General features: G+C 38.8%; 1 protein-coding gene across 14 annotated transcripts in view; it reads left to right on the top strand.

Annotated features, from left to right (window-relative positions):
* The window catches only part of GRIP1 (glutamate receptor interacting protein 1), a 304055-nt gene that overhangs the window by 146091 nt on the left and 143360 nt on the right, over positions 1-14604 (top strand). The window contains exon 1 of one of the 14 annotated variants that reach the window (XM_064419423.1): positions 10985-11281. The exons of 12 other annotated variants lie outside the window; for them this stretch is intronic. In XM_064419423.1, coding sequence (XP_064275493.1) covers positions 11227-11281 — 55 coding nt within the window. In that variant the 5' untranslated portion in view covers positions 10985-11226. Of the gene's footprint in view, positions 1-10984; positions 11282-14604 lie in introns of those variants that run through there. One more of the 14 variants, XM_064419430.1, reaches the window with a different exon arrangement.

Raw genomic sequence — 14604 nt, 5'->3', positions numbered from 1 at the left:
ACACTGATCTTTGGTATCTCTAGGTGTAGCCTGTTTGTGTTTACCCAGGCAGAGTCTGACATTCTGTTTGAATGGAAGGCTAGTGACACGCCACAAAAACCACTAATATGTGCACTTAAAAAGAGGAGAGGGACAAAAAAAGTACAAATTTTGAAGAAAGAAGAAAGACATTTTGGCCATGATTTTCTCCTTGATTTAGTGCTGGAATCTCTAAAATTTCAGTAATGAAATAAATATTGAATAAACATTAAAGAGGGAAAAGGATTTCAGATCTTGAAGGTAATGTGAACATAGTTAATAAGCAGTATAGATTTGTAAATAATGAGCTCTGTCACAGTTTCGGATATAATACAAAATTAATGGAAAAAGTACTATTGCTTGATGCAACTCTGCAGGATGTTTTTGCATCTTTTAAAATATTTAGTGTATTTTAAATGCTCATGATCTAAAAAGGGGAAGTACCTTAGAATGAGTTGGTTGAGAAACACCCCCAGGATGTCATTCATGGATAAAGACAGCAGTAGTAATTTAACGCCCTCGTTAACTGTTGATAAAATTAGCAGAATGCAATTAGATCAGGAGACCTACATAGTAGTAAGAATGGAGATGCCTTTAACTAGTCTTTAAAACAACTAGAAATGTGTAATATGCAGAAGAATGTTAAATGTGTCTATGGGGAAGTAATCCAAGATATGATGATATACTGTGAATGAAAAGCTGTGAAAGCATCAGTGCTTGGAGGGACCAGCACATGTGGAGAAATAGCAGTCAGGTTTGCTAATCTCTAATAGCAGCAATACTTGCAAAAGGGAGTAACTAATGCTGTACTAAGAAAGGTCATGTCACAGGCATAGGAAAATAACTGCCCTTTACTTACTCAGGTGTCTGTTGGACTGCACCAGGGCTGTTAAATGTAATTATGGCTGCTTCTCATATTGAAACACAAGAATGAACAGAAAGGGTTCAGTAAAAAGCAGATAGATTTCGTGCCTGACTTGTTGCAAAAGTTAAAAGTTTGTATATAGAATTTTTATATACAATGATTATTAGAAGAACCCAGTTATCTATGGAGAAAGTTCTAAGGGAAGATTTGGAAGGTCCCAATTGTTACAGAAAAATAAAATTATTGTTAAGAAATTTTCACTGTTACTTACTGAGTCATATAAGACATGCTCCAAAAAAAGATTTTTGACTGTGTGACATGAAGAAGCAAGGTAGCAGCATGGATGGCAGGAGTGTGTGTGGCTAGTGCAGCCCCTTTATGGTCTCAAGACCCTAAAACCAGTCTGAGATCTTTGAACTCATCAGGAATTTGAGGTGGGGTTGTTTGTGCTTTTAAGGAAAATACGCAAGTTCAAAATTACTAGTTGGTTAATGAAGATAGAATACAGAACTTGAAGTTTGGTGTTCATTGATAAGCTCTAATTTCATACCTGTCAGTGCAAAAGAAATGTGTGAGAGGGTTTTTGTATAAAAATGTTGGAGTATTGGAAAACTAATTAAAACAAAGATTTGTTACTAGTTGATAATTTATAAGTGATACATCCACAATAATATAGGAGGACCAGTGCTTTTTTTTAATTTACATTTTAAATTTTGCAGGGATAACATTTGTTTTGCTCATTGGCATAATTTAGTTTTCTGTTGAGCTTTTCTGGAATACATAGTTTTGCTCTTTGCATTTTTTTATTGATCATTTTTGTATACAATACCATATTTGCCTTCAGAGATTGTAGGATTTCTATGATAAAAAAAAAGAAGAGGAAACAAAACTTTTAAATAATAAAGAGATAAATATTGTATACAGCCTTTTAAGTGTTGATGTTATCTGGCCAAGCTACTTTTTTGGAGAGTATTTTAAAAGGAACTGTTAAAGATGTGATAAATAGCAGTGGGACACCACTAAAGCATTAATGATCCATGGAGGAATAACACTAAAACAAGCTTGAGGCTATCAACCTTTCACTTTTGAGACTTACATTACAAATATTTCAACCCTATGCATAGGAACCTTTCCTTTGTTTGTTTTGGTGACTTGTGAAGAAAGCATGGTGATAATTTCCTATGAGTCATAGATGCTATATATGTATAACATGTATGAGTTTTCCTGATGTAAATAACATGCTTTGTGTTACTTTGCTCATGTGTGTTTTCTGCCTCTTGCTGCAGATCCTGTCCCTTCTTTTACAGCAAAAGGGAGAGGATGTCTGTGGCTGAGGGTGGTGCACAAAAGGGTTTCCCTGCTTTTGAAATGTCAGCGTTTTGAGAATGTGGAGTTACTGTGGTGTGTAATGGGACACTTTTTCTAGCACATTAAGGATTCTGGTTATAAAAAAAATTTTATATTAGTGTTAATTATATATTTGATAAAACATTATGTTTATCTATGTATAGCTAGTCCTGTCTTTTATTTGTGCAATGTTTCATGTGCAAACCTGATGAGTATTTTAAGGATGAAAATAGCCTGAAAACTCTTCCAGTCCATTTTTTGTTGGTGTCCATTTCTATTAGTCAAAGCAGTATTTATAGACAGTAGGAGGCCATCAAAAATCTCGCATCTTGCTTCATTTGCTTTCTAAGACAAGAGAGGACATGTAAGATGTGTAAGCGGGTTGTGACATCCAGCCTGTTACTGTTACAGCAGGTCCAATAACTGATGTTTTGCAAAAATGCATATTCCAGAACCATTTTGGTATTTTTACCTGTCAGTAGATCTTCCAATCAGCAAGTGATTAGTTTGAATTTTAACACTTGTCTATCAAGTGATGTAGAAGCTCTTGATCACTCAGTGTGTCCATCCCATGGCAGCTCTTAGGCGCTGTCTAATCAGGTCACTCTCCTGACTCCCAATCTGATATTATACTTTGTGAGTCTGGCACTGCACAAGACTTTTTTATTGGTCAAATTACTCTTGGTGCTCTTCTCTGCACTTTGTCTGGTTTTTCAGCCTTTTAAAAACAAACCTAATGTGAGCAAATCCTATCATACATGGCAGAGCTGAATGTTGGCTTCTAGTATAGGTCTCTGTATGTAAGGCAGGTAGTGATGTTTTCTATTCTTGTTCTCAGTCTGCCCCCAGTGATACAAACAATGATTGCATTAAACTTCTTGCCACAGTTGCAAGTTGCTGGTTTTTCTTGAAATTATCTGCTCAGTTGTTTTTATAGTCATCATATTCTGGGATACACTCCCTGGTTCTCCCAGTACCAGTTCTACTTCTGGGATGGAATAGTTCATGTGGCCCCAGAAACTGCACTGGTTAATGCCACTTGGCTGCCAGCCAAGCACTGCAGGCAAGCATCCAGTGTGCACCAGTGTGATTTCAGTACAGAGATCCATTCTCTTCTGGTAAAGCAGCTGCTGCCATATCTTCCTGCAGCTTGCATGCAGTAGGTATCAATGAATCAGCATTTCCCTTCATCTTGCAAAGGCTTGAAGCTATTGCCAGTCAAAACTGCTTGTGCCTTCCTTTCTTTTTGCTGCATCTCTAGAGCTATAACATTCCATTGCCATCCTTTTTGACCATATCTTGAATATAAAGACTTGCACATAAAAACTTGTGGAGTTAATTCCTAAAAAATCTCTTGCAGTAGATTAAATTACTTTATATTCTAGACTCATACCTCCAAATACACATTTTATTTTCTAGTGTGATATTCCAATTTCACGGTTGCTTAATAGGTTGATAAGTATATGGGAACAAAGCAGAATAGTTAGAGAAAGATACAGTTATTCCACTTTTGTTCAAGTGGTTTTATTAGAATCATAATCCTTTTTGTTGTTTTTTTTGTTTTTTTTTTAATGAGAGTAGAAACAGCTGTTTTCTGCTAAGTCTCTGCTAAGAGAGAGTCTCCACTTCCAGTACGGTACTTTTGAGGGAATGCTTAGCTTTGTTTTGTTAGAGACTGATGTAGCAGTTGGAAGGTCATCATTTTAATTAATTTAAAAAACCTCTACAAAGTACAAAGCCTTACAGAAATTGTAATTACAGGAGTCTTTAACCATGTAGTGCAGCATGTGGAAGCTACTTGTAAGACAGAGTCATCCTTTAGTTTTGAGATTACGTTAAATCCCCAAGCCTGTAATTATATGCATGTGGCTGGCAGGAGCCCATGCCGGGCTGATTGTGTTCAATGAACAGGGTTGGTACTTGCTGTTTCTCTCCATGGGACCTACAAGCATCCTGGAAAGCAAGTACCTCGTGCTTCCACTGCTGCTTCTGCTGACAGGGCAGACAGACTACTTCGGATTTGGTTTATTTCATTACATTTTTACAGATTTCAGGCTCTTTACTGTCAGTTCAGAAGATGCAAGGACAAATTATTAGTAATGCTCCAGAAAGTGAGCACTCTCTTCTGTCATTGTAAACCAAACCAAAGAAAGGGTACAGACACGTGTCCACACTAGAAATGCAGTGACACCTAATTTGTGAGCTCTTGATTTTGTGAAGAGACTTGATGCAAGGTGCACATGGGTTGAGGCAATCCTGAGCACAAGTAGAGGCCAGGCAGAGAAAGGATTGTGAGCAGCCCTGCTGAGAAGGACTTGGGCACACTGGTTGATGAGAGCTGAACATGACCCAGCAATGTGAGCTCGCAGCACAGGAGGCCAGCTGCATCCAAAGCAGTGGGGCCAGCAGGGCCAGGGAGGGGATTCTGCCCCTCTGCTCTGCTCTGGTGAGAATCTACTGCACCCAGCTCTGGGGCACTCACTGTAAGAAGTACAAGGACCTGGAGCAAGTCCAGAAGCCCATTAAGATAGTCCGAGGTCTGGAGCACCTCTTCTGTGAAGATAAGGCTGAAAGATCTCAGGTTATTCAGCCTGGAGAAGAGAAGCCTTCGGGAAGACCTTAGAGCAGCTTCCAGTAATTAAAGGGAGCCTAAAAAAAGAGAGATGGCATTTTTTTTGCACGGACAGATAGTGATGGGGTTAGGGGGAGCATTTTTAACCTAAAAGAGGAGGGATTTAAGTTAGATGTTAGAAAGGAATTTGTTACGGTTGTGAGACGCTGGAGCAGGATGCCCAGAGAAGTTTTGGATGCCTCATCCCTGGAAGCGTTCAAGGCCAGGTTGGATGGGGCTCTGAGCAACCTGGTCTGGTGGATGGCAGGGAGATTGAAACTAGACCATGTTTAAGGCGTGTGCCCACCCAAACCATGCAACGATAATGATGATGACTTGTTTCTGAAACAAATCTCAATTAGTTGTGACCATGCTTGAAGTTACCTTTGAGAGACTACAATGTACTTGTGCTACTAAAGTTTCTAATTTTCATATTGTATGCAGCATCTTCATATTTTCCAAATCTTTTAAGTCTGTAATTATTTTAAAACAAATATTTGTAGCTAAGAAAGGGTGGAAAAAGTTGGCCAGTGTGTTTGCCAGTAGCTGAAATGAAGTTAAAAGTCAAATTTGTACTCAAAGGTTTTTTAAGCTCTTTTTCTAGTAAGAAACATCTCTTAACCTTTGTATATCAACACAATTTCACTGAAAAGGACAGGTTTAATTTTGCCAGCAATTGAAACAGACTGGTAAGATAAAGATTTTTTTGTAAAGCTCTGGTGTGGGATTCTTGTAAAGGGTAATGTAGGCAATGCTGTTCCTTAGGTTGTGCTAAAAGGTAATGTTCAGTGGAGAGTTATTTTCATGTAGAAAAGATGTATGTATTCTTTCTCCTTTAACACTGCATTATAAATGTTAAAAAATATATTGTTAAATCAGACTTTGAAAAAATTAAATTAAAATGTGAATCTGCTGTGTAGTAAAACACTTCAACAAAAAGCCATCCCAGGGTGTGGCAATATTGACTGATTTTATCACTGCTAATTTAATACCTACTGATTCAAAAAGGTTAACATTGCTTGGAGCCAGTAAATTAAGATTTTGGGGATTTTTAACTTAGAAGGCCCCTAAATTATTTTTCCTAATCTCTTCCTAGGCAATGAAACTAAAATACATGTATGGTGCTATGCAGCAGTGTTTTGGCATCAACTTAGATCATTAACAGATGTATTCTTGTCACCTGTTAAGCACTTGCACCACACACATGTCCTTGCTTTTCAACATGCTGCATCTCATACATGAGGTTTTCTCCAGTGAGGATCTTCTGAAGCCAGAGCAGCTTTTATGACTCCTAATGACCTGTAAAGCATTCTGCTGCAATGCCTGCATGAAATTACCCATCAGTGTTGCAGAGGTGGTTATAAAGCTAGAAAATAGCTGCTGTAGTTGATTTAATAAAAATGCAAATTTACAAGATCCTCCAAATTATGCAAAGCTGACAAGTTGTCTTTTTTGATAATCTGAGCACTGGGGAATAACAGGGTGTCTTTATTTTGCTTGCCTTTTTATTCCTTCTCCCTGTAGTGAAGGGGAATCTTCATAATAGAGCAGTATTCATTGCAAAGTGCTGGACTGACTGAGCGGGAATATAGCTCTGCTATTTGGGATGAAAAATTTTGTTCAGATAGGCATTCCTGGTATTGTTGTAAGGTTGCATCAAATTCTATAGTGGAAAAGTGTTAGTTTTCAAATTATCCATATAGCAATTTGTTATTTTCAGAGCTAAATTAAGTCTCTTTGTTCCTTAAAAATCTGACTTTCAGTTTGACTAATGTGGTAGATGCCAGCAGTAACTTGTAAAATGATGAAACAAAGTACTGACTTGTACAAAATCCTTATGCGTTCAGATTTCATAATAATTCATTTCAGTTTTCTTATGCAGGTAGATCCAGCAGATATCACTGTGTCTTCCTGACACATGAAGCAATTGATATCTGCATGTCTTTATCACTGCCTTAATGTCTTACTGACACTGTTTTTTGGGTGCATTGCTGTCCTCACTAGACCCCATGGGCTGGCTTTCTTTAAAGGTCTGGCTCTGTGGTGAACGTCGCTGTGACCAAATGAGTTCTCTGTGGTGCATCTGCTTCCGTAAAGAAGCAGATGAACAAACTTAGGCCATAAAGAAAAATAGGAGCATGCGACATCCAAAACCATTATAGCAGCTCATGTGGACAAATCCCCTGACAAGTGAAAGAGGGGATGGTGTGGAACTGGTCTTGCGTTGTTCAGTCACTGTATGAAAGGAAATGTTTTATACAGCATGAGTGGAAGTATACCTAGGGTGTCTTCCAGGTGTGTATATTCCTGTGAAACAGAAGGTTGTGTTTTCTGCATAAGAAGTTCATTTTTTGAAAACTCTTTTCCTTCCCCCCAAAGACAATTTCATATTCTGCAAAATTTGTATTCTTCATTGAATACTGGTACTTTACAGAAATTTCCTCATTGTATCTAAATGTCACACTATATAAAGATTGTAATCTTCAATTTAATTTAGAGAAATTTCATTACCTTTTTTTATCCTACAGAGTAGTGTAATAGGTAGCAACATTTTTTGATTCATTTATTTCAGCTAATGTGATCTGATAAGATTAACCAGAAGTTTGTGTTAAATAGGATACATATATTACATTGCCCGTCTTATCGTATGAAAATACAAGCTTTTTTCATCTAGTGGCCTTCTACTGAGTACTTATGAATAAAACTGAAGTTGATGAAGTATTTGTGTGTTATATATATTCTAGATTTATAAATAACCTTTCAGACTCCTGAAAAAAGGAGTGAGTGCAGCAATAAAAGTGATACAAATTCATGCTGCTGCCCAAAAGGATTACAATTAAAAAAGGTTTTTACAGATGAGTCCGGAGAAAATTGTGATTAAATATGTAGCTGAGTTAATTAATAAGGAAGAAATATAATGACTAAGAGTTTAAGCTGTGTTATATAGACTATAAATAATTTTTTAGTATGTCTGAGGGGTTTTGATCTTCTAATATTATACTAGATACCTTTTTGGTTTTACCTCCTTCCCCATTTTTTCTCCTGAAACCAGCTGATTCCAGCTGCAGAGTTGAATGAATGACACTTCAGAAAATGATGGCTGTCTTTGGAATGTTGAAACATTGAAAAAATACAAAATACTTAATTTGGTAAAAAAATGTATATATTAACATATGAGATATAGTTAAATTAATTTCAGGAGTAGGACTTTGAACAAGAACAGTTCTGTTAATCCTCGTGATTATTGTCCTGAAAGAAGGTGATAAAGTGAATATTTTAGAAATTGTTCCAATAAGTGGATCTTTTCTAAAAATGAGGGAAAAAATGCAATACATACAATAGATCATTATGTTCCATGCTGTATTTGAAGTATGAATATTTGTCTTCTGAAACATTTTTGAGAAATTCAAATATGTACACGACCTCCCTTGGCAAGGACAGAAAAATTATCTGAAGAAACAAAAGCAAAAAATTATCCTATTGACTTGGTTGGAAATGACTTGCAGTGCTTCAGAGACTGTCCAACATACACAGCATAATCTAGAAATAGTAAATAATACAATAAGCTTTTTGGATCAAGGAATGATTGTATCCTTTCACTGTTACTCATACTTCATCCGACCAGGTCTGCTGCATATATATCACAGTTTCTGTACAGTTATTACAGTTTTACACATTTCTACCTAATCCCATTGGGACTCAGCATTTCCTTACCTAAAGGCTTGATATTTCTGCAGTGTCTGAAGTCTGTCTTTTGCAGCCTCTTAGCTCTGTAAGTGTTCTCTGTTTTGCTCCCTCTGCCAAAGGGGCTGAACCAGGGTAAGTCATGAAGTCAGATCACAAAGACAAGCAGCAAGCAGTTCTTCCATTCTCTGCTCAGCAGAAGTCTTCAATGATGTGTAAAATTGGACAAAAGTGGACTCTTGATTTGAGACCTCACCAAAATCATCTTCTTTTGAAGGGCAGAAGGAGCACTGCAGGCTCACCCAGCTCTGATGCTGGCAGGTGATGACAAGGTCCATATCCAAAGAAGTGGGAGTGGAGACCTTACTGCCTGGAGTAGACAATGCTGACCCCACAGCTGACTGGGAAGAATCAAAGAACAAATGTTAGGGCAGACAAACTATCATCTTGACAGTATCTTCTGGTTGCCCCCGAGTTAAGGGCAAGTGTTCAAGCTGGTCTGCCTGGGTCCAGCAAGGTTTATGGCATCGAAGACAGGCATCTGGCAGATGAAATGCAGCAATAAAGATTCTGGATGCCAATCTGCAGAAAGAGAGCAGCAAGTTCAGGCAGCTTCAGCATTTCAAACCTGAAAAAACTGTGAACAGGGTCTGTGTGCTGAGCCGTAGCCTTTGGTTTCTGGAACAGCTTTTCCAGGGGAGCAGGGAGAAAAGTAAGCAGGTATAGGGTGGTATTTATTGGTATTATTGTTGTGAAGTCCTGTTACCTGAGCAGGAGGTGGCAAGAAAGAGTGGTGGCAAATTTTTTCATCTAAAAGCATATTGGCAGAGAGAGAGAGCCACTTTATGGGAGATGAGAACACACAACTCCTCTCCCCTTTCCTCTCCCTAATACTCCCAAGATTTTGTTTTCTTTCTGGACTACTGAATTACACTGACATAAGCTTCCACCTTCAACCTCTGGTTTCACCTCTCCTTGTATGGCCTGTCCATCCCTGGCCAGAGGTTTGTGGTCATGAGGATGGAGCCATCAGTTGACACCTTCAGGTGCATCTGCTGTTCCACTGGCTGGGTTTTATGGCGCTCTGGTACGGGAGCAGCTATAAGAAGCAATAACAAGGTTGATGAACAGGTGACTCAATTACCCCTATCTGGTTTTAATGACAATGAAATAAAATCAATTTTCGCCAGGTCTGTCTAGGCAATTACAATGGTGCTGATGGAGTTTTTCACCTTACCCTTGGAAATATGGCTGTTACTCTAACCAATAAAACAAAAATAAGAAAAACAATTACTGGAATAGTAGTTGGAGTTGGACTGTGGGAAGCACAGAGCTGCTGATGTAGTGAAGAGCAGGCAGGGAGAGAGAAATGGCTCAGAGTGTGAAAACTGTCCGTGCTTCCTCCTGGCTTTCTGTAGCTGGTGGTAGAAGATGTGCACCATGACACTGGACCATAACATTAAATACAGTGATGGATAAAAGATGGCAGAAGAGAAACTAAGCAATTTTGTAATCAAAGCATGTGAATGAGACAGAATATATGAAGACAGTTTAAAATATATCATTCAAGTGAAGCATAAATCATGAAAAAAAAATAATTACCCGTGGTCTTAAAGGAGAGTATCTGGTGCAGGATTTGGGGTTTGTGCATAGATTTGATGTGAAAAACTCTGTATGGAGTATTTTGGTTTGCTTGCTTGGTTTTTAGAATGGGTATGCAGTTTTGTTCATAAAGGTGGTATGGAACAGTAGTTTAAGTGGCATGTCCTACTTCATAATTTTCTGAATGGATTGTAAAAGCAGGTTAATTTGCTGTTTGAATCGGCATGAGAGGACATAAAACTCCTTGTGAGCTGAAGAAATCTTACAAATGGTGCAATGTTTGGTCAATTCAGCTGCTCTAAAATCTGCTCTCTTCTCCCTTTAGGGAAGGCAGAAAACTCGATTCACTGTGTGTTTTCTATCCAGCATAATTTTATTTTGGTGTGATCAAATGCTTGGTGGTCCTGCCCACACACAACAATCCATCAATTCCCTCCACTCTCTCCCTCCCCCTGTGGTCTGTGCTTCACCCGCTGTAATATACTTGTCTACAATTGTCAAAAAGCTTTCCTGGTTATCAAATCAGGCTTTTTCTTTTTTCTTCCTTATAGATCAGCAGGATCAAATCTTTACTGTGCTTTGATTAGAATATTTCCATTTGAAATCAGCTCCTTCTCTCCCAGAAGTAGGATTCCTGGTGTTTTTGCCCTATTTATCCAGAGAAAACACTAAGGGAAAGGATAGATACGAGGAAGGAGGAGAAAAATCACCATGTCTTGTTGAAATGTGGGGCCCTTTGCCTGGCACAGGAACCATCACTCCCTGCAGGGTCGGGGAATGCGAGAGGCTGGGGGATGTGTCCCTCTGACATCCGCGTCTGTGTGTGCAGCTCGATGCTTTCTAGCCTGTAAAGAAATATGGCTTTTGAAGCCTGCATCTCCTCATGCAGGTGCTGGTGACGGCGCTAGTAGTGAATGACACAGCTTTGCCAGATGACACGGAGCTGATCTCTGCATCAGCCAAGAGGAATTAAGCTTTGTCACTCCCCGCCGGGGCTACCTTTTGCCTGGTATGTGCGGGAGGAGGAATTCACAGGCTGCTGCTGCATTCACCCAAGCAGAGCCCCGAGCGTGCTTTGCCAGGGAGGCAGGCAGCCAGAATGATAGCTGTCTCTTTTAAATGCCGCTGTCAGATCCTGAGGAGGCTTGCTAAAGGTAATGTGCTTTCTTCTTACTCAACCAGGGGCTCCGTTGCATCCTTCCAGAGACACAGCCTGATTTTTTTACTTTTAAATATGACCGTCCTTCCTTACTGTCAGGCAACAAAGAACTCCTGAGACAGGAGGGTGTAGGAGCTCTTTCAATTAACATTCCTACATGTCCCAGGCTGTGGTCCTGCTAGGAAGATAGATCCCGGCGGGTTTTTGTTTGGTTTTTGCTAGAAGGAGGATTTTTTCCCCAAGTGAAGTGCTAAAGTTATTGTGGGGTGTTATTGTTTTGTATTTCTGCTAACTGCTGAGAGGCATCCCTCCTGGGTCAGTGCACGCTCTGCCTTACTGGGAGCAACTGACACTGCTGTCCTGGACGTGTATCCAGGACGAATTTCTGCTCTTGCATGTCCTTTGCAAGCTATTTTTACCTGTGCTTTGCATGCCCAAGGCTGTTGTATGTGATGAAGTAAAGATAACAGCGTGTGTTTTTTTGGGCTGCACTCTCATGTCACACTTTGGAAGTTAATTTGCCTGTTAGAGCAGTATGCATTTTATCTTACTGTAAATCTTTGCAGTCTCTCATTTTACCACTTGGAACTTTAAAATACTACCCTAAGTCCTCTACGATTGTTCAAGCTGATATGTGAAAACCTGACTAAGACACCTTCACTGTTCAGGAATGAACATATCTTATTTTCTAAAAATAGTTTGTATTGGTTTTTTTTTTTTTTTAATCTGTTTATGTTTTTTCCTTCTCTGTGTAAAAAGGGTTGATTTGGGATTTTAGCTTGATGTTTTGATGGAAACTTCCAACATTGTAATAGCATTATGTGTCTGCAAATAAGAAGCTTCTATTTTGTATCTTGGGTGCTGTGAAATATTTAATGGCTGTTACTGTGCAGCTGGATATACATCCATGTGTGAATGAAACTATTTTTATCAGCTCAGCTTGAAAAATCAGATATCTTTGATTATTAGTCAGGATAGCTCAAAATCAATTAGTGTTTTATTCTGCAGAAGCATGAAAAGGTAGCATGCTAATACAATGAGAGCACTAATAGGAAAAGAGAAGAATACTGCAATCAAACTTATATAAGCATTTTCCTTTTATTTAGATTGCTCAGTGGGGTCACGTTGTTCAAAACATAGGAACTTAAATATTTATTAATCATCCTCTCAGTAGATTTGCATCTCTTCCAAATCTGTGCTGGGTAATGCCTGTTTTTCTCGTTTGTGTAAAATGTTTCTATTCTGGTAGCTCTATTACATGTTTATCAGGTTGAAAGTCAGTGTATTCTCTTTTTCTGGCACGAGCAGAGCAGCAACCTTTTTGTCTGCTGATGTCTTTATCAGACAAATCTGGGCACTAATTTAGTTACACACTGATGAGAATTGTTGTTCCACTTAAATACAGTTGCCCTGTGAATAATCAATAATCTAATGCATCATAGCGTCTTAATTATTTCATGCTTCCATCATTCAACAGAACTCAGGCTAGTGGGTTTTTTCTCCTTTGAAATAATCTTAACTACCATTGAGACTCTCTGCTCCTCCCACTCCCTTCCAATAGGAACTGGCATGATACTATTGATTTTTCGCATTAGTGTGCCTTATGCTTGTCTCTGGTTGATAAAGAAAAAGACAGTCTAGAGGTATGTTTATATATTCTCCCGTAAGCCATATGCACACTAGACTGGTGTTGCAATCCTTATTGACAGGTTTCTGAATTTTCACTGTTTTGAGTGAAATCTTTGTTTTTCACCAAATTCTCTGGGGGTTTTGGTCTTGGCATTTGTATCTCGGAAAACAGTTATGGAGTGCTCAACACAGCCTAGCTGAGGACAGGGATGGACCTTCACATTATTTCTGTGGAGAGGATTCTTGCCAACAGCTGGCAAACTCCTGCTGCTGTATCAGATGGAATATCTCCTTACCTTCTAACCTGCTAGGCATGGGGTTTTGCACATTCATTGAGTTCCTTTGCTCCAAAAGCAGTTTTCCTTGCTTTAGTCCTTGCCCCCAGCCTGTCTCTGCTAGGGTCTTTTTCTTCTGCACTAATCCTGTAGCTTTGTGCAGTTCCCCAAAATAATTTCTTTACTGTCTTTCAGGCCCTACTGTCATGAAAAGATACAAGTGTGCTGCACACTGGATTAGTGTCTTGTGTTTTTAATAAAAGATGTGCGGTCAACTGTGCATCAAAATGTGGAAATATCTGCTTTATGTATGTTGTGTCATTTTTCATGCCTGTCTTCACAAAGTAAGTTTTAGCTTCATTTCCTGTTCTTTCAGGTAGGGATGTAAACAGAAATGCCTCATCTGGGCAACTGAAGACTCTCTAAAAGTAATTCTTTCCAGCAGGGAGGTGTTCAGGCAATATTTTTTTACAACAATTTTACTCCCCTCTTCTTGTACTTCTCCTTAACCTTTAAAAGCAAAAAGAAGAGGTTATTTTTGTGTTTACTTGCATTGTTGCATGTACTTAATGTGTAATTGAAAAAAATTCTGGTGGGAGGATCTTCAAGTGCTGTGAGCAAATTTTAAGGCAAAAATATCATATAGTAGTGGGAATGCTCTCCAAAACCCAGTAAGTGACTCTCTCCTTCTCATAGTTGTGAGTCAGAGCCTTACCTCTTTTGACCTCACCTCCATGCTCATCTTCAGATGGGAGCATTAGTATTCTTCTTTGTCCTCTGCCTTCAAACTTGCACCATTCATATGAGACAGGCACAATTTTAGAATCATAGAATGGTTTTGGTTGTAAAGAATCTTCAAACATCTTCCAGTCCAGCCCCCGCCTCTCAGTCCTGCTTCACTGCTGCCCATGCCCCCCTTTTGTGCCATACTGCCTCTGTGGGTACCAGGGCTACTGTGGCTGCTGCAACTGCTGTACAGATGTCTTCTTCTTCTGTATTTCCTCTGTACCAATCAACCCCTCTTAAAGCAAAAGATGTGGCAAACAAGAAGTGCACAATAATTATTCATGCAGGAAATTTAGAAGACTATGAGATTAGGTCCCTTAATGTGTATTACACTTCAGTTTTGTGAGTCTTTATTTTGGAGGTCAGTACATTTTCAGTAATGAAATTGTACATTACCAAGGTCAGATGAAGCCTCATGTTTGCATCCATTAACAAGCAACCATGAAAGAAAAGTATTATGTTATTTGATGATGCAATTTGCAAGAATGATGCTGTGTGAGACTTTTCTCATAGCTGCGGAGACATGATTTGAATTTAGATCTAGTCTATCCAGTTAAAAACAAAACCAAAAATTCTGTTTTTTACACCAATGTATCATTTCTACACCAGTCTGGTGTTTCTATGCTAT

The sequence above is a fragment of the Passer domesticus genome, chromosome 5 (genome assembly GCF_036417665.1).
Source record: "Passer domesticus isolate bPasDom1 chromosome 5, bPasDom1.hap1, whole genome shotgun sequence".
Taxonomy (NCBI): domain Eukaryota; kingdom Metazoa; phylum Chordata; class Aves; order Passeriformes; family Passeridae; genus Passer; species Passer domesticus.
Note: the sequence above shows the minus strand (reverse complement) of the source record. Positions and strands in the feature narration are given on the sequence as shown.